At 45.0% G+C, this 24,364-nt stretch overlaps 2 protein-coding genes across 2 annotated transcripts in view; one reads left to right on the forward strand and one right to left on the reverse strand.

Annotated features, from left to right (window-relative positions):
• HEATR4 (HEAT repeat containing 4) overlaps positions 1-24,364 on the reverse strand; it is a 48,166-nt gene that overhangs the window by 11,778 nt on the left and 12,024 nt on the right. Inside the window, exons 6-17 of the mRNA XM_055538596.1 lie at positions 20,695-20,898; positions 18,752-18,895; positions 15,179-15,358; positions 14,222-14,382; positions 13,071-13,175; positions 10,473-10,591; positions 9,626-9,806; positions 9,010-9,079; positions 7,796-7,985; positions 7,032-7,110; positions 5,858-6,017; positions 4,428-4,486 (exon numbers count right to left, since the gene is read on the reverse strand). Coding sequence (XP_055394571.1) covers positions 4,428-4,486; positions 5,858-6,017; positions 7,032-7,110; positions 7,796-7,985; positions 9,010-9,079; positions 9,626-9,806; positions 10,473-10,591; positions 13,071-13,175; positions 14,222-14,382; positions 15,179-15,358; positions 18,752-18,895; positions 20,695-20,898 — 1,652 coding nt within the window. The remainder of the gene's footprint in view (positions 1-4,427; positions 4,487-5,857; positions 6,018-7,031; positions 7,111-7,795; positions 7,986-9,009; positions 9,080-9,625; positions 9,807-10,472; positions 10,592-13,070; positions 13,176-14,221; positions 14,383-15,178; positions 15,359-18,751; positions 18,896-20,694; positions 20,899-24,364) is intronic.
• Positions 2,306-4,787, forward strand: RIOX1 (ribosomal oxygenase 1). Its single transcript, XM_055538597.1, has one exon. It carries the CDS (start codon positions 2,342-2,344, stop codon positions 4,313-4,315), a length of 1,974 nt encoding a protein of 657 aa, XP_055394572.1. The 5' UTR covers positions 2,306-2,341; the 3' UTR covers positions 4,316-4,787.

Consider the following 24,364-nt stretch of genomic DNA (forward strand, 5'->3'; position numbering starts at 1 on the left):
CAACAAAATGAGAGGCCCAAATTTAAGAAGTTGATTTAAGGTTCAGAGGAGGTGCGATTGAAGATTCTGGACAGAGAAGTTGAAGCTAATAAAACAGAATTCCAGAGAGGGTGGGAAGGGCAGATATCAAGAATACAAGAATAGCCCCGATTCCTTTCATGAATCTCAGTTTTTCCCCCTCTCCACCCCTCCCACCCAAGAGAGCTGGGCTGAGGGCAGGTGATTGATGAGAGACCCCGGCCCAAGGTGCAGCGTGCAGTTCTTAAACACCAGGGGTAGCTTGGAGCGAAAACGCAGAACTCAAAAGTTGGTCTCCCACAGCAGTCTGGGGACACAGGAATTTTCTTGGATGGATGTTCAACTGCCACCAAAAATAATGATATTGCTCACCTCTGCACATGGACTCCAGAATCTCTGGCAGCCTGTGAACACGCAGAACTCAAAAGTTGGTCTCCTATAGCAGTCTGGGGACACAGGAATTTTCTTGGATGAATGCTCAACTGCCACCAAAAATAATGATATTGCTCACCTCTGCACGTGGACTCCAGAATCTCTGGCAGCCTGTCTGTTGAGCAAAGCTCCTTTGATTCACTTGGAATGGAGAAATTTGAGTCACGTGGTTAAGCACAAGCCAATCATTGTGGCCTTAGGATACTGGATTCCAGTGATGTTCCAGGCCTTCCACAGTCTGGAGCATTCACCGTACTCTGCAGCACTTCTGGAGCCCAAGTGGAGCCCCACCTGATCCATAGCAACTGAGTGTAAGACAAAGAATGGTCATTCAAAGGAAATTCTGTGTCTTCCTACTGGGGTGGATGTGGAGCCCAACACCAAGGTCACAGGTGTGGAGCCCTGTACAAAGTTCACAGGATAAAAATCTCTGAACCTGACCAAGCCCCATAGCAACTGTTGCCATGAGCTTTTGGATCAAAACTGGCCAGTTCCCAGACTTCTTATTATGTAAAATACCCATCCTACTATCCACCCTAGAGCATCCTAACCAATCACCTAATGCCACCATTCCAGTAGGAATTTTCTGTCTTGAGGCCATAAAAATTGGCTGCTGGACTGCAAAAACGTTCGGCTCTCCTTTAAGCTGGCCCACTGTTCTAACAGCTTGTCCCACTCGAACAAAGTTTATTCTTCTCTCCTGCCTCATGTCTGGAAATTCTTTTCCAACCTGCCACACAGACCAGGACAGTGGGGGGTTGGGGGGTTGGGCAGGTAACAATGACAATGATTATCACTCAGTCTTGTCTGACTCTGCGACCTCATGGGCTATACAGTCCATGGAATTCTCCAGGCCAGAATACTGGAGTGGGTAGCTGTTCCCTTCTCCAGGGTATCTTCCCAATCCAGGGATCCAATCCAGGGATCAAACCCAGGTCTCCCGCATTGCAGGCCAATTCTTTACCAGCTGAGCCACCAGAGAAGCCCTGGGCAGGTAAAGTCAGCATGTTTACTGAATATGGAATTAAGTCAGAAAACATTTCTGAATGGAATTAATTAATTCTGAATGTTTAATCAAGAAGTAGCCTTGATGACCTTGAAGTATGAGCTGGATCAAACTCGCAAAGATGAAGGGAAGAAAAAGGATTGTGCATTATTTCGCATGTTGATTGTGTCCTCGGAAATGTAAGTCTCAAGAGGGCAGATGATAATGTTTCATTGTTTTTCTTGTGATTGTTACCCCATGTTGTCGCGATGTCTGTCACTTAGTAGGTAGTCAGTAAACATTTGTTATATTAAAAAAGAAATACAAGTAGAAAAGTCCATGGATTTTTTTTTTTTTTCCAGGGAGAGAGGGCTATGACTGAAAATTTGTAATGGAGAGAGGACAAAGGGAAGTTAGGCGGCGGAATTTAGGGCTTCAATCAATATCTGTAAATAGGACCAGATGGACCAGAAGTTTGAACTTAGAACTCTGCCTGAGTGCATTCCTTTAAACCAAGAATTGTCAGCTTTCTCATGCAAAGCTGCTGGGCAACGTGTTATTCGGAAACGGGGACAACCCTGTGAACACCGCAATCTGCAGACACAGGAAGGAAAGAAGAGTTAAGTCTCAACTTTTTCCTGGAGTCCCTGACAACTTGATTTTTAAATTGCCCTCTAAATATGGAACCCATGTTACTATGGCAGAGACTCCGCGGCTCTAGGGGAACCCGAGCGTTTAATTAACATTTTCTAACTGGGGAAGCGGGAAGCGCGGAAGGAAGAATGGTGGGCGTGGACAACCTGAAGGCAGCTGGAGGCCCGCCCCCTTCCCAGAGTACACTGCGGCCGCCGCGTGCGTGAGCCGGCTTCCGGCCGTCTCCCGCTGTGACAGCGGGAGGGTCGGACCATGGACGGGCTCCGGGCTAGCGCCGGGCTGCTGAGACGCGGGCGGTTGAGGCGCCGGCGCCAGCAACAGCCACACAGCGGGTCTGTCCTGGCCCTGCCCCTGAGGCCCAGGAAGATCCGACGGCAGCTGAGGAGAAGTGTCTCGTCCCGAATGGCCGCGCTCAGGGCCCAGACCCTGCAGAGCGAGGACTCGGAGGACTCGAGGGTGGAGTCGACGGTCGGTGAACCCGGGGACCCGCTGGCGGGAGGGGCGGCAGCCCTCTCGGATGCGACCGGGCGGGAGCCGCACGGCCAGCTCGGGCCCGTGGAGCTGCTGGAGGCTTCGCCTGCGTCCCGCTCCCTGCAGACTCCCCGCGCCCTGGTGGACGCGCAGACCCCGGCGGCACGCTTGGTGGAAGCGCACGCCCCGCCAGCGCGCCTGGTGGAGGCGTCGGCGCTGCCCGCGCGCCTGGTGCCGGCCTCGGGGCCGTCCGCGCGCCTGGTGGAGACCTCGGCCCTGCTGTGCTCTACCCAGCACTTGGCGGCCGTACCGCCGTCCGTGGCTCCTGCCATGCTGTCGGGGCCGCAGGGGGAAAGCTCGGGCGAGGAGCTGTCCTGGGACTCCCCGCTGCAGCGCATCTTGGCCGAGCTGAATCGCATCCCTAGCAGCCGGCGACGGGCGGCGCGCCTCTTCGAGTGGCTCATCTCGCCCATGCCGCCGGACCATTTCTACCGGCGCCTGTGGGAGCGCGAGGCAGTGCTGGTGCGGCGGCAGGACCACAGCTACTACCAGGGTCTTTTCTCTACCGCCGACCTCGACTCCATACTGCGCAACGAGGAGGTGCAATTCGGACAGCACCTGGACGCCGCGCGCTACATCAATGGGCGGCGCGAGACCTTGAACCCGCCCGGCCGCGCCCTGCCCGCCGCCGCGTGGTCCTTGTACCGGGCCGGCTGCTCCCTGCGCCTCCTCTGTCCGCAGGCTTTCTCCACCACCGTGTGGCAGTTTTTGGCCGTACTCCAGGAGCAGTTCGGAAGCATGGCAGGCTCCAACGTTTACCTTACGCCCCCCAACTCACAGGGCTTTGCCCCCCACTACGACGACATCGAGGCTTTCGTGCTGCAGCTGGAAGGTAGGAAACTCTGGCGGGTCTACAGACCGCGGGTGCCGACCGAGGAACTGGCCCTGACGTCCAGCCCCAACTTCAGCCAGGACGACCTCGGAGAGCCGGTGCTGCAGACGGTGCTGGAACCTGGAGATTTGCTCTATTTCCCCCGAGGCTTCATTCACCAAGCCGAATGCCAGGATGGGGTGCACTCTCTGCACTTAACCTTGTCCACATTCCAGCGTAATACTTGGGGCGACTTCCTGGAGGCTGTACTGCCCCTGGCAGTGCAGGCCGCAATGGAGGAAAATGTGGAGTTTCGTAGGGGGCTGCCCCGAGACTTTATGGATTACATGGGGGCCCAGCATTCGGATTCTAAGGATCCGCGAAGAACCGCTTTCATGGAGAAGGTGCGGGTCCTGGTTGCCCGCTTGGGACACTTTGCCCCAGTTGATGCTGTGGCTGACCAGCGAGCCAAAGACTTCATCCACGATTCTCTGCCCCCTGTGTTGACTGACAGGGAGAGGGCACTAAGCGTTTACGGGCTCCCAATTCGCTGGGAGGCTGGAGAACCTGTAAACGTGGGAGCCCAGTTGACAACAGAAACCGAAGTGCACATGCTTCAGGATGGTATAGCTCGGCTGGTGGGTGAGGGGGGCCATTTGTTTCTTTATTACACAGTGGAGAACTCCCGAGTTTATCACCTGGAGGAGCCCAAGTGCTTGGAGATATACCCCCAGCAAGCTGATGCCATGGAACTCTTGCTTCGCTCCTACCCAGAGTTTGTGAGAGTAGGGGACTTGCCCTGTGACACTGTGGAGGACCAGCTTTCCTTGGCAACCATGTTGTATGATAAGGGGCTGCTGCTCACCAAGATGCCTCTAACCTGAACTACTTAATCACTAAATGCCAGAAATAAGACAGTAATGATTCTCTCCCACCACCTTTTGAGGGAGAAAACTCATTTTCTTACTTGATACCCATCAGTGTGTTTGTATTTACCTTTATGACTGCCTCAGTGTCACAGAAGTCAGACAGTCTTCTAGGAGACACCTCCTTACCTAGGCACAGAAGTAAAAGCAGGAGTTGGAGATGGAAAAGGAGCCTTTTCTGCAGGAGTAACTTGATTCCTGATCATTTGAGAGACCAACTTCATCATCACCCTCAGGCTTCAGAGTACTGTGTGGCATTTGCTGTGTTACTCTGCTTGAGACATCAGAAGTTTTTACTTGGAATTTGCATCCTTCATTTGAGTTCTCTTTCATCAGTTTAGGGGGAGGGTTGGGGTCAGTTTCCTGTTTTGTTACTGTGAGTTTGTGTGAATGTTAGAAAAGTTATTAAAGTGCCAGAGAGTTTTCCTTTTCTGAGGCTAAATTATTGTGTGGCATGGTCTGAAGAACTGTGGGAGGAAGGAGGGTAAATAGGGGAAAACTGCAGTGGCTGAGGCACAAGGTAACTTGGGGTGGATGTAGGATTGGGGCCAATTTTACAACCCTAGGGGTAATTGATTCATTTTAATCATGCTCCTTGAACCCCAAACAGCACAATCCTATTAGAAAGTTATGAGTATATTATGTTTTTTAAAGGGTATTATGTTTTTCCTCAGTGCTTGCTTGCATCAGGGGCTAGCGCTGCTCCTAAAATAGGCAGCATGTCACTAGCTGCACTGTCAGAGGCCACAGTCAGCCAACTTGTAGCAGGCTGGCCTTGAGGGAATGCTGGTGTCCAAGTTACTTTCCACTCTTATTTTTTTCTGGTAGTTGAAAGAAACTTCCCCAAATCTGGCAAATGATTATTCTCATGGTTGGTGGAAGCAACCAGAGGGAGCACTGGACTTGGAACTGGAAAACCTGGGTTTGGGGTGGTGGCTGGTAGGCAGCTAGCTGGCTGGATGACCTGAGGCTGCTGCTGGTATGCCTGGGCGCACTTGATTTTGTTTTGGTACAGCTTGATGTTTCCACCTCATCATTTAGGTTGTATCTGGAACTTTTAAGATCATTTTGCCATGAGTGCTAAGTTTCAGTTATATAAAGTTGAGAACTTGATGAAGTCTTTTTTGAAGTTGCAAAAGCCTAGATGTACATGAGAGTACATCTCAGCCTATTCAAGGTTAAGCTTCAAGGCTTTTTCGGAGTGCTTAGCCAGACATACAGCAGTTTTTTTGTTTTTCTAAGGTGTCTTTTTTTTGACCTCACTTTCAAATTGGTTCAGTTAGAGCTACGTCATTCATTTTTGTAAAGGGACCAGATAGCAAAATCAAAACCCAAAGGGCAAGGAAAAGATAACAGACTGAGATGGTGGCCAAGAAGAAAGAGAGGTATCCTTTCCTGGCTGTCATCCTACAGGGCTCACAACTAAGTCCCCAGACATCCAGTCCTGAAAGAGGCTTGTTAAGGGAATCAAGGCATAGGACTCATTCCTAGAAAACCTACCCTGAAAAATTTCTTGGAGAAAAGTATGGAGCTTCAGTGGTTTTTGCCCTTCTTTGGGTTGCACATAAACACGTTTTGCTTCCTCCTTCACCTTTTTTACGGCTGCCTCAATCTTGAATACTTTCTGTATCAACAGTTCCTTTTGGCTTAGTGTTTGAATCTGAAACAGAACAGATGATGATTAAAAAAAACTATATCAGGCTGCAGATCATCAAAAAGTGTTAATGAAGTAACATATTGCATCATGCTTATTAATGTTAGGTGGTACATAAAATGCCTGAGAACATTGTTCTCTTGTGACGTTGGTTGGACATTTTTACACCTGTTAATGAAAAAACCACCTGTTAATGAAAAATTTAGCTTTTGGGCATGATGAATCTGCTAAGAAATGCCTGATGTGAAATTGGTTTTGTGAATTATATTTAGAAAGAATCTTTTGCCTTTTTAAAAGTATTTTTCCCCTCTACTCATCTCTGCCAGCAGCTTTGAAAAATTAGAACCACCTGTTTAGCTAGTGTTCCTTTGGGGAAAGAGCCCAGATTAGGAATTAAGAGAAATTTAGAAGGAAAAAGAAAATCTAGGGGGCCAGCTCCAATCCCTCATTCCTTCTTTATACCCATCTGCAAAAAAGAAGGAACTTGGGTTTAGAGAATAGTGGGGAGAACACGGGAAGGAAGGAAACAGTATTTCAGAAACAGCAACAAACTGATCTCAATGGCTACTTGATGGGACTAATAGGTTCTGCTGTTTGTTGTTTTATTATTAGGATTTTATAATCCTGTCTTGCACAGATGTGTTTTGTATCTTCAAGTGATACTGTTTTCTGTGAGATTGTAGAAAATATTTCTACAATTAGAAATATTGAAAATGTATCTACATGCTTGGGGAAGAGGCGGGGAAGGGAGTCTGAGAAACTCTTGTTGTTTAGTTGCTAAGTCGTATTGATTCTTCTGCGACCCCATGGACTGGAGACTGCCAGGTTCCTCAGCCCATGGACTCTCAGGCAAGAATACTGGAGTGGGTTGCCATTTCCTTCTTCAGGTAATCTCTCCTACCCAGAGATGGAACCTGCATCTCCTGCTTTGGCAGGCAGATTCTTTACCACTGAGCCACCAGGGAGGAACTCTTGAGAACCCTGAATTTTTTCTTGAAAACATAGCTTATACTTATCTACCCTGTTCCTGATCTCCTGAAGCATTTCTTGGTTTCCTTCATTTTCTAAGTTGAGTATCTTCATTGCATGGTGAATTTCTCTGAAAGGTAAGAAGAACTTCTTAGATTAAATCTTTCTTTCCTTGAAAGCATGGAGGTGGAAAATACAGCCCTTGGAATCAGACAAGAATTCCAATCTCAAGTTCCAATCTCAACTGTGCAGTTTTGCTGAGCTTTATTTGCAAAACTGGTATGATGCTTAGCTTGTAGGGGTGTTCTGTAGTTTTTGAGATGACATATTTGAAGGTACTAATAGATAATGTTTATTGAACACCTTTATGACAGGTACTAACATGTTATCTCCTTAATCACCACCACATACCCATATGGTAGACTACCGTTTGCATCTGATACATGAAAAAATGGGCTCAGAGAATTAACTTACCCAGGCTCACATAGCTAGCACATGTCTGAGCTGGGGTTCAAATCCTGCTCTTTTGGACTCCAAAGCCTGTCGTCACTAAGTAGGCACTTGAGAAATGTTCACTGAATTAAAAAACCACCTGGAATGCTGAACAAAGACGTAAACTACCTGAGCTTCACTTTCAATCTAATTTAGTCCTGTTTTTCTGTTGCCTACATGGATAAGTAGATGAATGGCACAGGTAAGCCTGTGGTTTTTACAGCTGTTAAGCAGCCTGAAGAGTCAGGGACATAGTCTGTTAACAAGGTTGGAAGAATTGGCAGTACAAGAGGTCTTGGCAAGAACCAGAGGTTAGTGCTTACTTCAGAACAGCCTCATGGTTCTCTAGGAGCAGCACGTCGAGGAAGGTGTCCCTGACCCGGTCTCCTTGAAGTTTGAGGGCTAGGATGCTCCGGCAAGCCTCTAGTCGTACACCTGGGGATTCTTCATAGTGGACAGCCCAGAGCAGGAGGTCTGTCAGCTGGGGACTCACGCAGCCAATTTGCCCCAAAGCTGCAGAGATTAGAGGGCATGTCCCACTGTCACTTAAGACTGCGTTGGCTGTGTCCTAGCATCCAGAAGTGGCCTTACTAGTAAATACTAAGAAAGAATAGGCAACCACTTGCTAAATTAAATATTACAAAAACTAAACTAAGTATATTGTCTTTGAAAAGTGGTGAAAGTCGCTCCGTCGTATCTGACTCTTTGTGACCCCATGGACTATACAGTCCATGGAATTCTCCAGACCAGAATATTGGAGTGGGTAGCCTTTCCCTTCTCCAGGGTATCTTTCAAGCCCAGGGATCAAACCCAGGTCTCTCACATTGCAGATGGATTCTTTACCAGCTGAGCCACAAAGGAAGCCCAAGAATACTGGAGTGGGTAGCCTATCACTTCTCCAGTGGATATCTTCCCTTTTAGATGACAATCAGTATTTTAGGAATTCTCTAGAGAATTCCCAGGAGGGGGATATTCAATACCATCCTCGTCCATTTGGATGTGAGAATACACTAACGTATTTACCTAGGGATGAGATATGGGATAGATAACTCAGAAGACCAGCCTAGTCAGATAAGGGGAAAAGAAGGTATAGTTACACTTCATGGCTCTACCCAGCGCTGATCCTCATAGGGACCTGCCAGACTGTCACAAAGAAGCAATGTCAAAGATCCGTAAAAAGAAGCTCCAGGAAATTTGAGGGCAGGATTTTAGGTTTGTAGCAGTCTTAAATCTGGTCTGACTTTTACGGAGTCCTATGGTTGACACCTCTACAGAAAGCAAGTATATCCAATAGTGGATACCTACTTGGAACTCATACCTAACTGTTGTCAGTCCTCTACCTCAACAAGTTTGACATAGACCTAGACTCGGGATCCTTAACTAAAAACTGAAGGAAATGATGTTTGATTTCTTCTGAGAAGCTGTGATCATCCCCTCCCTTCCCCTCTACCCTCTTCCTAAAGAGATTCTGGGGATCCTCTGTATAAAATATGGAAAGGTATTAGAGGTAGAGGAGTTGGAGCCACTGCCGTCATACCTCGAATGGCAAAGGCCTTGATTTTCCAGCAGGGATCTCCCTGTATCAGATTCAGAAGGCATTCAAGGACCTAGGACAGATAAAAGGCAGTGTTGAGTGGAGAGAATAAGCAAGAATGGACAGGGTCTGCTCTTCTCTAAAATATGCTTTAACTGGAAAAGTGAGCTATCAAATCTAGTGACAAATGAGCTGGAGCCAGAAGTACTAGCTTACATACAGTGTTCTTTCCTGTCTAGAGATTGATTTTCGCAGTTCACAGATCTCTGGCCATATAGGCTTCTTTTGAATACCTCCGTCAGGTTTTCCACTAATAACTAGAGATTATAACTCCATCCTCTGGAGTTGATCCCAAAGCCTGTGAGCACACATGTAATGAGAAGCTGGTTAACTGAGGTGAGAACAGGATTCAGGGGTGTGCTCTAGAGTGAGTCTAGGCTGGCTTGGAGCTGTGTGTGGTCCTAACTGTTGGTGTGACCTATGTATCTCCTCACCTTCCTGTTCTGATCTCTCATTCTGTGTCCCTACAGAATGGTGAGTGATCTATGTATGAGGGAAGCACAGGGTAATGTCCTCTTGGGTCAATCAGGTAAGAAGGGTAGATGTCTCCTTGACTCACCATATTATCACGGATCTGCAGGGCACCAGCTGCCAAACAAGCTGCCTGCCGAACTGCCATGAAGTCATCAGAGAAGCAGTTCAGAAAGCTTGGGAGAAGCTTGACGGTCATCAGCTTGAGCCCACAAATCAGGTAGAGGGCTTCCACACGCTCCTGGAAATTTCCTTGACCCAGCTTGATTCTGTAAGGCACAGGTGCTTTTGTTTTCCCTCCTCAAACTTTTTCCATTCCTTTCTTTACCCCTACTCCTACCTCCAGTGCCCTCAGGCTGAAATCTAGCTTCTGTAGGCTCGCCATTATCCACTCCCACCCTTTCCTAGTTAGCCTTATCCCCACTAATTTGTTTCACCAGGTAAAGACCTCAACTGTTTTATTTACTTGAATCCCTATTACCTAGCGTATGCTAGATGCTAAACCCTGTTGAATGACTGAAAAAAGAAAACTTGAAACATACACCTCTTGCTTCAGTCAAGTTCTCTTCTCGTGCCTTCACATGTGTCATGTTCATTTCAGTATTTGGCTTCTAGTATGGAATGTTTTACCTTCTCTCTGCTTATGTAGTCTTATCCGTCCTTCATGAAACTTGACCTTGCTAGGCATTTGTGTATCTTGTATAATCAGAATCATGTCATACGTTTGAACTCTCAAGACATCTAAAACAGTGCCTGAACATGTAATGGGCATTCAATTAATGGTTCCTCCCTTAGCCACATTCTTAGTATCTATAGGGACTGTTAACTTTTTATTTTATTAAAAAAAAAAAATCTGTAGTGGCTCTTGTACAAGGCTGAGCATACTCAGCAGCTCAATAAATGCCGTTTCTTTCTCCATATTGACAAGGTATTACCTGATTGTGTCATGCACCTCTTTTCCAAGGTTCATTTGCCCCAGAGCTTGGGCAGCTGCTTGTCTCACTTTCTTATTCCAGTCACTCAACATCAGCTGGATCAACTTATGTTTCATATCCTATAAACAGGTATAATAGTTAGCTTCCATTTATTACCGCATCAGTTTTGCATGTTCAGTTGCCAAGCCATGTCCTAATCTTTTCGACCCTGTGGACTGTAGCCTGCCAGGCGCCTCTGTCCAGGGGATTTCCCAGGCAAGAATACTGGCGTGGGTTGCCATTTCCTCCTTCAGGGGATCTTCCCGACCCAGGGATTGAACCCTTGTCTCCTGCATTGGCACGCGGATTCTTTAACCACTGAACCACCTGGGAATCCCATTTTGTAATTGGCACTGTACTAATAAGCAGTTTTACCCATCACTTAATCCTCCCAAATAATCCCATACGGCAGATACTACCACTTACAGGTGACAAAATGGAGGCTTAGATTTCTTACTCATGGTTAACATGTTGAGTCCTGGAGCCAGAACTCAGATCCAGCCCTATTTTTGAAGCTCATGCTTTAAACTAACCAAACTATATTGTCAGCTGCCCTTGAGACTCTTAAAATTTGAAGGTGATACATTAGTAGGGTGACCACCTCATCCCAATTTGCCTGGGCAAGTTCTATGTACTAGACCAGCAAGGACCTTTGGCCACCCTGTGTGTTAGTATATCTCTCAAAGCAGAAGAGATAAAAACGACTTGGTGATTAGGTAATGTGCCCTAAGCTATTCTCCCTCCTTGAAATACCTCCCTTTCCACCCTTGATACCTGATATTTTCCTATTCTTTTAGGATTGACCTCAAAAGGCTGTCCTCAGAGAACTCACCTCTGCCTTCTGTAAGCAATAGGAAATCCCCATAATACTTTACAGCTACATCTGTTATAGCTGTTTATGTGTAACATTTAGCAAGAGAAGACATGTTATCTTTGTATACCCAGTGCTAGCTACCTGCCTAACATGTAAGATGTAGTCAGAAACTGCAGGCTCACTGAATAAGTGAAAGAACTGATGGACATGTTGTTTAACCCCATCAATCTGATGTGAGGTCTCATCTTTACACCATCCCTTGCTTGCTCTGCATGGCTTTTTACTTCCAATAGGCCATCCTGAGTGACAAATGCTGAGAAGGTGAATGTGCAAATGAATCAGATGTTGTTAAAAAGACATTGTTAAATGCAGATTCTGACTGAATTGACCCGGGGTGAGATTTTTGCATTTCCAGCAAATTCCCAAGTGATATCTGTGCTGCTGGTCCCGGACTTGAGCAGCAAGGTCCAGGCAGAATTAAGCCAGACTAGAATGACCCAGGGATAGAACCTGGGTCTCCTGCATTGCAGGCAGATTCTTTACCGTGTGAGCCACCAGGGAAGTCCAGAATTATACTAACTATACTGAATGGTCAAGTTTTGTGCTTTCCATGTCAAAATTCAAGGGTTAAAAACAGCAGTGTTCTGGGCCATTGTGGAGTTGCCTAGTGTTACAAGGAAAAGATAATGGCATATAGGAAGAAGGGGAAAAGCCCATTTGAACAGCTGAAGTTGATTTTAAAATAATGGCAAGAAGGAGGTCAGTTGAAAGCCTAGATGATGGTCAGGGTTTCCCATTCCTGGAAGTCTTTCCTTAATTCTAAGTCTTGCTCAGCTGTCCCACACGCCTTCACAGAAATTTACTAAGTTCAGCCCATACTAATGTCTCTCTGAAGAGTTTTTTTTTTTTATTTTTAAACTTTACAATATTGTATTAGTTTTGCCAAATATCGAAATGAATCCGCCACAGGTATACCTGTGTTCCCCATCCTGAACCCTCTTCCCTCCTCCCTCCCCATACCCTCCCTCTGGGTCGTCCCAGCGCACCAGCCCCAAGCAACCAGTATCGTGCATCGAACCTGGACTGGCGACTCGTTTCATACATGATATTATACATGTTTCAATGCCATTCTCCCAAATCTCCCCACCCTCTCCCTCTCCCACAGAGTCCATAAGACTGATCTATATATCAGTGTCTCTTTTGCTGTCTTGTACACAGGGTTATTGTTACCATCTTTCTAAATTCCATATATATGCGTTAGTATACTGTATTGGTGTTTTTCTTTCTGGCTTACTTCACTCTGTATAATAGGTTCCAGAGAGTACATTACATTTATCTCTTGTTCTTGAATCATTTGTGTATGTTGATCTTGTTACTCCAACACTAATGTCATCTTTTTGAAAGTGGGGACTATGGTGACAGATACTTACAAAGTACCTTGATGTGGAGGCAATGTCAAATTACTATAAAAAGTTTCTAAACTTTTAAAATTTTTATTCTTTGCTTATTTCACTGTAGATAGGTTACAGTTTGTGGACTCCCACCAGGCTGAGAAGCAGTGGCTTAAGTAACAGAACGGTATGTTGGCATGTGAAGATAATTCTGGGTTAGGACTAAGAGGCAGCAATATGGGAACAGATCTTTTTGGTAAGAATGGGAAACCAGATAGCAGCAAAAAGTGGAAAAGCTCCCGAGCCCAGTTTTGCTTAGACCTTCTGTCCTGGAAACAGAAAGAGAAGGCTTACCAAACTGACATTTCCACCGATCCGGGAGAGAGCCCGGCAGGCCACAATGCGGTCTTTCCATTGACGGCTATTCAGCTCCACAGCAAGCATGGTATGTATCAGGGTCTGAGGAAATAGAAGATTTGTATGGAGATCCACAGTCACTTTTAGAGATGCTGGGACCTTAAAGAAGTTTACACCCTAATCTGGCGTCCAGCATGATTAATGTCACAAACACATGGGATGCTTGTTGCTAGCAAAGTAAAGAGGGGGTTTACAATGGGCCCTCTTCCATCCAAGCCAACTGATGTCAAGGAAAAAATACAGATTAGTAATCTGAACAGAAAATTCCTGGGACCTTCTTGATTTAACTATCTTTCCCCCTAAAATGGTTTGTATATGCCTCAGTCTGAGTTTTACATTTCTACTGGAAGTAAATGCAATTGTACATCTGTGTGGTTTTCAATGGTAAACTGCTGCTGCTGCTGCTGCTAAGTCACTTCAGTCGTGTCCGACTCTGTGTGACCCCATAGACAGCAGCCCACCAGGCTCCCCCGTCCCTGGGATTCTCCAGGCAAGAACATTGGAGTGGGTTGCCATTTCCTTCTCCAATGCATGAAAGTGAAAAGTGAAAGTGAAGTCGCTCAGTCATGTCCGACCCTCAGCGACCCCATGGACTGCAGCCTTCCAGGCTCCTCTGTCCACAGGATTTTCCAGGCAAGAGTACTGGAGTGGGGTGCCATTGCCTTCTCCGGGTAAACTTCTAGCACAAGCAAATTCTGCATGTTGTAAGTCTTCTAGCAGAGTTAGAAACCATCTGCAGCCTACTTTCCTCACCATTCTCAGCTAGCTGTTGTCACTTTTCCCTGTCTACACCCCACTTCACCCACACTTAGTCCAGTTTTACCTGTGCGTGAGATCATCCTACGCAACCACCCGCATTTTCTTTTTCTTTTTAAATTTTTTTGTCGCTGCACTTCACAAGCAGGATCTTTCTTAGTTCCCAGACCAGGGGCTGAAGTGCTTCCTGCCGTGGAAGTGCAGAATCTTAACACTGGATCACCAGGCAAGTTCCCATCTGCATTTTCAGTTCCCTATATGCGATGACCTCCGAGACCCAATTGTTCCCCCCAAACTTGGTTTTTTTCTCTGACCCTGTAATGGACACATACTGTCTTTCCACTGAGATGGCGCAGGAGCGTACAAGACTGTTGCTCGGTGTCCTCATTCTTCTTATGAAACAGCTGGTGGAGGATCCTCTTAATCACGGGATAAGTGGCAGCACCTTCCAGAGCCAGGCACTGAGCTGCAGCCCAGCTGTCCACGGTATTACCTGCCCCAGTGAGGTGAAAAGGGCCAGAATAGCCATCTCTTCTCCCCACAGAGAGAACAGCTTCTGGGTTGGTACACAAGACTGCTACTTGCTTCACTTCCCTGTATCCCCTCAGACTGATATTCAATCTCTAATTTAAATCACATTTAAATGGATCATATCGAGGTTCTAAACGTAGGTTGAAAATCTTAACCCGAAGAGTCAAATCCTAAAATGTTTTTGTTTGGTAACAGAGCAGTAAGTCACTTCTGGCCTGAGTGAACAGTTGTTCCTCTCGCTAGAGACTGGGAAGTCTGGAGTGGAAGCTTTCTTAAGACAGATGGATTCAGTTGTTGAGTGTCTCTGTGCAGAAGGCCAAACTGGTCAGACAGTTGTCCTCCACCCCTGCCGCCATGCAAGGAGCAAGTCCGTCTTTCAGAGTAGTTAGGTACCAGAGCCTATCACCATCAGACAGAACCTTTTGCTGGTATTACACCAACAATGCATTTGGACATTAATGTAAGTTAATGTGCAAAAATGGAACCATAATGTGTTCAAGTGGGTTTTTTAATTTTTAGAACGTATTCTTTAATCTTGTTACATTATCTTTTCAATTGAAAAATCTAACAGGAAAGGGGACATGGTTTAGTGAAATGCATCTGTGACACGGTTAGCCCAGGTACCACTAGGTGGCAGTACCTGGGAGGAAGAAATCCTCTTACCTAAAATAAGCGCAGGACGGCGGAGAGGAAGGGATCAGGAAAAGCTGATGGGGAGATGTTCTTTCTTTACCCCATATTTCCAGGTCGTTACTCACCCTTCAGAAGGACAGTCTGCATGATTTCCTGGGCAAGAGGATTATGTGATTGTATGGCATACTGGCATACTGCTGCTGCCATCCGCACATTGGCATTCTTGTCACAAAGAGCAGCCATTAGCGGGGGCTGTAGAACCTCTGGCAAGTCCTGAATAGATAAGGCTTTCATAGTTTCCTTGTCTGTGATCAAAAGAGAGCCAGTAAGAGAGTGTTAGCTAGCAAGTCCTTTGCTTTTCTCTAAAACACAGCTTTTCCCTGTAGCCACATGGGGGCCATTTCAGCCTCAGTTGCAGATGCCTACTGCTACTTAATTAGAATTTAGCTGAACCCCTACAATGGCTGGGATTTTAAGGCTAACTTTTGTGCTGGGTATTCCTGTTCTCACATCTTTATCATCTGGTCTCTGCAGAGCTGTATTCAGGCCAAATGAATATGTTTTCTGCTAGGCTATGGTGACTATCACCGTGAGTTTTAGTGATGAAAATCAATTTTTGTAATTTTAGTAATAATAGCAAATATATTTAGGTAGTGCTTTGCCACTTGATAGTGCTTCGTATTCATTATCTCATTCAGTCTTCTAACCCTCACTGAAGCAGGCAAGGCAGGTATTACTGTAGAGCTCACCTGAAACATGTGTTTTTCAAGAATCCTTTTAGATTTAACTAAACAGCCTCACAAGACTATCATAGGCCATACATGCCACTAGTCTTCAGAAGGAAATGGGACGGGAACATAGTTTGCCCACAGGGAAGCATCAGGTGTTTCTTTTGGCAAGAGTTCTTGAGAATGGTTTGTCTAGCACTCTGGGGACAGCTCAGGAGCATAGAATCGACTCCGGGCATAAGTCTTATGTTCTACCACAGTTATTATCTCTTTTATATAACAACTCCATAGGTATAATTCCAGGGTCCTCAAAGGGCCTGCCTGGATAAGTCACAGCATTCCTGGGAGCCTGGAGGATGGTACCTGCTTTAGGCATGTATGTTTAAGTTGTAGTTCTTCCCAGTCCAAATGTCATTTAGGGTTCATTTTCATCATAAGCTATGTGGCCTGTGAAGATAATTTCTGTCCTTACAAGGTTATCGGGGCAACAGGTAGGCATTTAACTAAAGCTCATTTCTCAAGTAGAAGGGGAAAGTGTTGTGTTAACTTTTTGTCCACAACTATCCTCCCATTTTTAGTAGGAAGTTCAGAGAGGATATGTGACTTCCCAAGATGTGGCAGAGCAAGACTTACAGCTAAAATTTTATATAAAATTTCTCATTTGTCCTTTTTACCACTACTGTAAGCCACTATGCCATATGTTTAGAAAGGGCAAGATGAAATATATGCCTTTGAGGGGATCAGATGGAAGTCAATTGAGTATTTCAAGAAATAATGAGTAAGATAATATTCTTTGGGAAGATGTGGGGAGGAAACAAGACAAATCAAAATCTCAACACCCAGGAAAGGGATCACATGAAAGGAAAAGACAAAGGTGTTCTTTGTATATGGAGATCTGGAGATAAGGTAATATCTCTTCCCACCTATGGAAGGTTTTCTCTATGCCAGGCACTAATATATATCACCCCATTTAATACTCAAGAAAATAAGCAGTTAAAAAATGTGTATGTGTGGAAGCATGGGCTTCCCAGGGGCTACAGTGGTAAAGAATCCTCTTGCCAGTATGGGAGATGCAAGTTCAATCCCTGGGTCAGGAAGATCCCCTGGAGTAGGAAGTGGCAACCCACTCCAGTATTCTTGCCTGGCGAATCCCTTACTGCTATGTTGAAAAAATTAAATTAAAAATTTAAATTAAAAAAATTAAATTAAAATTACTGCTATGTTGAAACATGAGTATATTATGGACAGAGGACCCTGGTGAGCTACAGTCTACAGGGTCGCAAAGAGTCGAATGCAACTGAGCACGTGTGTGGAAGTGTATAGCAGAGGGGTGGGGCAAGGGAAGACTCCTTGGAGGAGGTGACATCTTAGCTGAAAGTTGAGGGGCATGTATAGAAGTTGATCAGGTCAAGAGAGAGAGAAAATTTCCTAGCAGAGGGGAGCAACAGATTTGAAAAGCTGGCGTTTAAATGCTCATACCTGGAACTCAGTAGACTGGAAATAAGTGAAAAGATACCTTAAAAAAAACTTAACAACTTTGTAGAGATAAAATGAGTCCCCACCTCTAAGAAGTTCCTTGCCTGGTAGAGATAGCAGAAAAGTAAACAGACAGTTATGACAGAATGATAAATATAAGGACAGAATAATATTAGGGTGCTGCCAGCAGCAGAGAAGGAAAAAGTGTCAGCCCAGGCTATACACAAAAGGTGGTGTCTGAGAAGGCACTTGGGGGTTAGTAAGAGTCAGTGGGTTTTACGTCTTTTTAATAGCATTTTATAGTTTCTGTCATCTGAGTCCTGTGTCTGGTTAAACCAGCTCCTCGGTAGATTATACTTCTAGCTCTTGTAGATGGGAAATGTTCCTTTTTTAACTGTTTATTGCTAGCAAAGAAAAATGCGATTGACATTTCTTTTTCAAAAGGTTATACAGCCATTGGGGAAAATGGCCAAGTTTTTAATTCATTTTACAAAACTAGTAAAAACTAAAACTTAACAAAAATAGTGTAAATAAACACAAAATTACCAATTTCATTTACAAATATATTAAAACTTTTTAAAATAAGAACAAATCAAATCCAGTGGAGTAATAAGAGAATGATCCATTAGGATTTATTCTAAGATTTTAACACTAGAATTTGTTATAACCACAAATTAAAGGAGAAAAAACTAGAAAATGGCTGGTAAAATTCAATACTCATTTTTGTAATAAATAGAAAAACCTACATATATGTTGTCATATGTTTGTAAAAGCACAGAAAGTTGTAGAATGCCAAACTAAACATTGTATACCCTGGAAATGGCATGGGGTGGGACTGGGGCTGGGAGGTGGGTTGGAAGGAACCTCTTTTTAAACTCCTCTGTGTTGACTGATAATGACACTTTGTATTTCTTTTGTAATAAAAAAAAAGTTTATGAAGCAGAATCCATAGAATCTATTGGTCAATTAGTTGTGGGGAGAGGAAGGATTTTTGTTCACGCTGACTCCCAGGGTCCTGACTCAAACTGGCTGGGTTATGGGGCTGCTGGTTGCTATGTGGGATGTGAGGAGGGGTCTAATGGCAAGACTGATGAGTTTAGTGTGGGACATGTTGAGTTTGAGACTGTCAACATGCTGTGAAAAGAAGGACTAAATTGCAGTCGGGAGAAAAGTGTGTGCATATACATACATATATATACATACTCTTTGGTTATTATGAATGGGATCTCTCAAGGCAGAACAATGTGAACTTGCTTGTGAACTACTAAGCATCCAAGGGTGATGAAATTAGTGCAAAAAAGCACTAGATCAAAAGTCAGGAATTTTAAACTCATCTCTGTTGCTGAGAAGTTGTGTATATTCAGGCCAGTCTCTGGGTCTTTGTTTCCATTTTGTGAAATAATCTCAGATAAGCTCCAAGGTCCCCGCCAGTTCAAAACTTCTATGGTTCTATGGATTGCTTATATGCTCGAGCGGTCCCGCTGTGGCTCTTACCGGAGTCCCCTTGACTGAAGGCAGCACGGGGCCGTTCTAGAGCAGCTGTGGCGCAAGTGACGATGGCTTGGATCCGGACGTCGTCATGGATGTCCACCAAGCTCTGCAGCAGGCCCTCAATGGTCTTATGGTGCCACTCGATGACTACACCACAGGAGGAGAATTAGAAGAGGACCACTTAGGGTTAGACATTGTGTTACAGACAGGTGACAAGAAGGCCCCTTCCCCTAGGACAATCCAAGCATAACAGCTCAGAAGCATAAAGGGCCCCACAGATGCCGCCCTGAGGAAGTTATTTCTTTGATGCTCCCTGAATCTTCTTAAGGGAGTAAGTGTTAGTCACTCAGTCGTGCCCGACTCTTTGTGACCCCATGGACTGCAGCTCACCAGGCTCCTCTGTCCATGAGACTTTCCAGGCAAGGATACTGGAGTGGGTTGCCATTTCCTTCTCCAGGGCATCTTCTCAACCCAGGGATCGAACCTGGGTCTCCTGCACTGTAGGCAGATTCTTTACCAACTGAGCTGAATCTTCTTAGGTATTAAGAATTCTCGAACAAAACTCCTCCCAATCCCATCCTGTATTCTATCTTTTTTGTTTGTTTAAATAATTTCTTTCTTTCTTTCTTTTTTCCTCACTGCATGGCTTATGGAATCTTAATTCCCTGACCAGGGACCGAACCTGGGTCCACAGCAGTGAAAGCCTGAGTCTGAACCACTAGACCACCAGGGAATTCCCATAACTAACTCTTCATTGTTATCATCTGGAAAATGGAACAATAAGACAGTGATCAAGGGTACTTTGCCCTCTTTATAGGGGCTTCCCAGGTGATGCTAGTGGTAAAGAATCTGCCTGTCAATGCAGGGGGCACAAGAGACACGCAGGTTCAATCCCTGGGTCGGGAAGGTCCCGGAGGCTAGCCTGGCAACCCACTCCAGTACTCCTGTGTGGAAAATTCCATGGATAGAGGAGCCTGGTGGGCTAGAGTTCATGGGGTCACAAAGAGACATGACCAAACACAGCATGTGAAAGTGAAAGTCACTGAGTCGTGTCCGACCCTTTGCCACCCCATGGACTATAACAGTCCATGGAATTCTCCAGGCCAGAATACTGGGCTGGGTAGCCTTTCCCTTCTCCAGAGGACCTCCCCAACTCAGGGATCAAACCCAGGTCTCCTGCATTGCAGGGAGATTCTTTACCAGCTGGGCCACAAGCATAGCTACACTTGTTATAGGCGTGAGCTTTTGTTTCAGTGCTCCCATCACCTGTAGGTGCTCCCTACTGGTAGTTTTTACTCAGAATCTCTTTTTCAACCTTTTTGTTTATATGACCCAGTTTATGTGATGCATCACCTCTTCTTTCCTGTACTAACTAAACTAGTTTTTCACGTTCTGAAAGCCAGCAGCCCTTGAGTCCTCAAATCTTGCAGTTTTTGACAGTCCTTGTTGGGCCCTTCCTTTGCTTCAGGCACACTATTCTGGAATCTGTGAAGGCAAAGTAAATATGTGCTAATTCCAGATTTACAAATGAATTTTGGAGAGCCAATTGCAGTTTCTTTTGATCACTGTGTTTCCATTGCTTGGGCAGCATATTTACCCTTTCTTTCATGCATCATGTATTGAGTGTGACATTTCAGGGGTCAGTAAGATAGGGTCTCTGCCTGTGAAGAGTTCTCTGGGTAGTGAGTTTCCACAAATTACTGGTGTAGAACCTGCCCATGTGAAAAGCATCCAGATAAATGCAACTGCCATTGTATGAAAAGCTCTTACCTAGTCTAGCCTTGATGAGGCAACCAGATTTTTATTCTTCATAAGAGAGGGATGGATTTTCAAAGATTGAGAAATACTTGGCCAAGGTCAGAACTTCTTCCTTCAAAAATCACTGCTATGTCAGGACAATCACCCCCACTGCCCCCCCCCCACCCCTGCACCCCTCCTTCACTCACTTAGAGCCCAGGCCATCTTCCATTCCTGCAGCATCCTTCGCAGGACCACCAGTTCCCAAGACACATTCTCCTTCAGTGACTCTGCTTGCTTCTTCAGTTTCCTGGTCTTCACGGACATGTCCCTCTCACCCACCTTCAGCAGCAGATCCTTGGCCAGTGTGGGCAAAGCTGTCCAGCGCATGGCTCCTTTCACAGGCTTGCAAGCTGTGCAGGGTGACAGTATGAGGTATTATGCCCATTGCCCTGGGCCTGAGTTCCCAGCCAGCATCACATGCCTATTCCTAGCTAGCACCAATGCAAAACAAAACCGTCAAGAGCCAGTTTTCCTGTGATTATGTAGAAAACTGGGTACAAGTCCCCTTGGGAGTCATGATAGGTGGTGACTACAGACATGATAAAGCCATGATGATGGGCGGAGAAATGTAGGGAAGAAAAGATAAGGTACATACAAACCTTTATATATGTTTAAGAAATCTTTAGGAACATAAATATATTTATATGTAATAAGATTTGCTCATAAAACTCAATATTTGATATATTGCCATTAAAAGTAGGATATAATTGGCCATTAATTCCTAATTTATTGTTTCCTTTTTAGTGTTCCTAATTTGGGAGGAGGAGTGGGATCATAAGCTACTAAGGGTTTACAAGCAAACACCCTCTTCCAACAACACAAGAGATGACTCTACACATGAACATCACCAGATGGTCAATACTGAAATCATATTGATTACATTCTTTACAGCCAAAGATGGAAAAGCTCTATACAGTCAGTAAAAACAAGACCGGGAGCTGACTGTGGCTCAGATCATGAACTCTTTATTGCAAAATTCAAGAACTGAAGAAACTAGGGAGACCACTAGACCATTCAGGTATGACCTAAATCAAATCCCTTATGATTATACAGTGGAAGTGACAAATAGATTCAAGGGATGAGATCTGATAGAGTGCCTGAGGAACTATGGACAGAGGTTTGTAACACTGTACAGGAGGCAGTGATCAAGACCATACCCAAAAAAAAGAAATGCAAAAAAGCAAAATGGTTGTCTGAGGAGGCCTTACAAATAGCTGAGAAAAGAAGAAAAGCTAAAGGCAAAGGAGAAAAGGAAAGATATACCCATTTGAATGCAGATTTCTAAAGAATAGCAAGGAGAGCTAAGAAAGCCTTCCTCACTGATCAGTGCAAAGAAATAGAGGAAAACAATAGAATGGGAAAGACTAGAGATCCCTTCAAGAAAATTAGAGATACCAAGGGAAAATTTCATGCAAAGATGGGCACAATAAAGGTATGGACCCAACAGAAGCAGAAGATGTTAAGAAGAGGTGGCAAGAATACAGGAAGAACTATACAAAAAAGATCTTCATGACCCAGATAAACACGATGATGTGATCACTCACTTAGAACCAGACATTCTGGAATGTGAAGTCAAGTGGGGCTTAGGAAGCATCATTACGAACAAAGCTAGTGGAAATGATGGAATTCCAGTTAAGCTATTTCAAATTCTAAAAGATGATGCTGTGAAAGTGCTGCACTCAATATGCCAGCAAATTTGGAAAACTCAGCAGTGGCCACAGGACTGGAAAAGGCATTTTCATTCCAATCCCAAAGAAAGGCAATGTCAAAGAATGTTCAAACTACTGCACAATTGCACCCATCTCACACGCTAGCAAAGTAATGCTCAAAATTCTTCAAGCGAGGCTTCAACAGTACAAGAATCAAGAACTTCCAGATGTTCAAGCTGGTTTTAGAAAAGGCAGAGGAACCAAAGATCAAATTGCCAACATCCGTTGGATCATCGAAAAAGCAAGAGAGTTCCAGAAAAACATCTACTTCTGCTTCATTGACTACGCTAAAGCCTTTGACTGTGTGGATCACAACAAACTATGGAAAATTCTTCAAGAGATGGGAATACCAGATCACCTTACCTGCCTCCTGAGAAATCTGTATGCAGGTCAAGAAGGAACAGTTAAAACTGGACATGGAACAACAGACTGGTTCCAAATTGGGAAAAGAGTACATCAAGGCTGTATACTGTCACCCTGCTTATTTAACTTCTATGCAGAGTACATCTGGAGAAGGCAATGGCACCCCACTCCAGTACTTTGCCTAGAAAATCCCATGGATGGAGGAGCCTGGTAGGCTGCAGTCCATGGGGTCGCTAAGAGTTGGACATGACTGAGTGACTTCACTTTCACTTTTCACTTTCATGCATTGGAGTAGGAAATGGCAACCCACTCCAGTGTTCTTGCCTGGAGAATCCCAGGGACAGGGGAGCCTGGTGGCTGCCGTCTATGGGGGTCACACAGAGTCGGACATGACTGAAGTGACTTAGCAGCAGCAGCAGCAGCAGCAGCAGAGTACATCATGTGAAATGGCAGGCTGGATGAAGCACAAGCTGGAACTGAGATTTCTGGGAAAAATATCAATAACTTCAGGTATGCTGATGACACCACCCTTATGGCAGAAAGCAAATAAGATCTAAAGAGTCTCTTGATGAAAGTGAAAGAGGAGAGTGAAAATTTGGCTTAAAACTCAACATTCAGAAAACTAAGATCATAGTATCATGGCAAATAGATGGGGAAACAATAGAAACTGTGAGAGACTATTTTCTTAGGCTCCAAAATCACTGCAGATGGTGATTGCAGCCATTAAATTAAAAGATGCTTGCTCCTTGGAAGAAAAGCTATGACCAACCTAGACACTATATTAAAAAGCAGAGACATTACTTTGCCGACCAAGGTCCATCTAGTCAAAGCTACGGTTTTTCCAATAGTCATGTATGGATGTGAGAGTTGGACTACAAAGAAAGCTGAGTGCTGAAGAATTGATGCTTTTGAACTGTGGTGTTGAAGAAGACTCTTGAGACTTCCTTGGACTGCAAGGGGATCAAAGCAGTCAATCCTAAAGGAAAGTAGTCAATCCCAAAGGAAATTAGTCCTGAATATTCACTGGAAGGACTGAAGCTGAAGCTGAAACTTCGGTACTTTGAGTACTTGATGTGAAGGGCTGACTCATTAGAAAAGACCCTGATGCTGGGAAAGACTGAAGGCAGGAAGAGAAGGGGACGGCAGAGGATGAGATGGTTGGATGGCATCACTGACTCGAATGCATATGAGTTTGAGCAAGATCTGGGAGTTGGTGATGGACAGGGAAGCCTGGGGTGCTGCAGTCCATGGGGTTGCAAAGAGTCAGACATGACTGAACTGACTGAACTGAGGGGTTTACAAGTGCCTTGCTGTAGGATTGATTAGTGTCTCAGTTTGTTGTTGTTGTTGTTGCTTTTTTGGCCATGCCTGGCAGCATGTAGGATCATGGGTCCCCAGACTTGGATGGAACCCGGCCCCCTGCAATAGAAGCGTGGAGTCTTAACCACTGGACCACCAAGAAAGTCCCTAGTGTCTCAGTTTTAATGAGGCAGCTGTAGCCCTGGAAGGGGACTTGCCAAGATCCAATCCAAGGCTTTGCTACATGCTTTCTTCACCATTTTACAATGGTAGCCCTCAACAAGGAGGGTGTATGTGTGAGTTTGGTGGAAACTGCCTACACCTGCCATCATTAGCACCTTGTCTACTCTTGTGGCTGTTTCCTGTAGAGCCAGGCAACATGAGAGACAGGTTAGGGGCTGGTGGGAAAAAGAATGGGTCACTACTACTGCTAGTTCCTGCATAC

This window comes from Bubalus kerabau, chromosome 10 (assembly GCF_029407905.1).
Source record: "Bubalus kerabau isolate K-KA32 ecotype Philippines breed swamp buffalo chromosome 10, PCC_UOA_SB_1v2, whole genome shotgun sequence".
Classification (NCBI taxonomy): Eukaryota; Metazoa; Chordata; class Mammalia; order Artiodactyla; family Bovidae; genus Bubalus; species Bubalus kerabau.

Coding starts and splice junctions, on each gene's coding strand:
- RIOX1 (XM_055538597.1), top strand. CDS start 2,342: ATGGACGGGCTCCGGGCTAGCGCCGGGCTGCTGAGACGCGGGCGGTTG.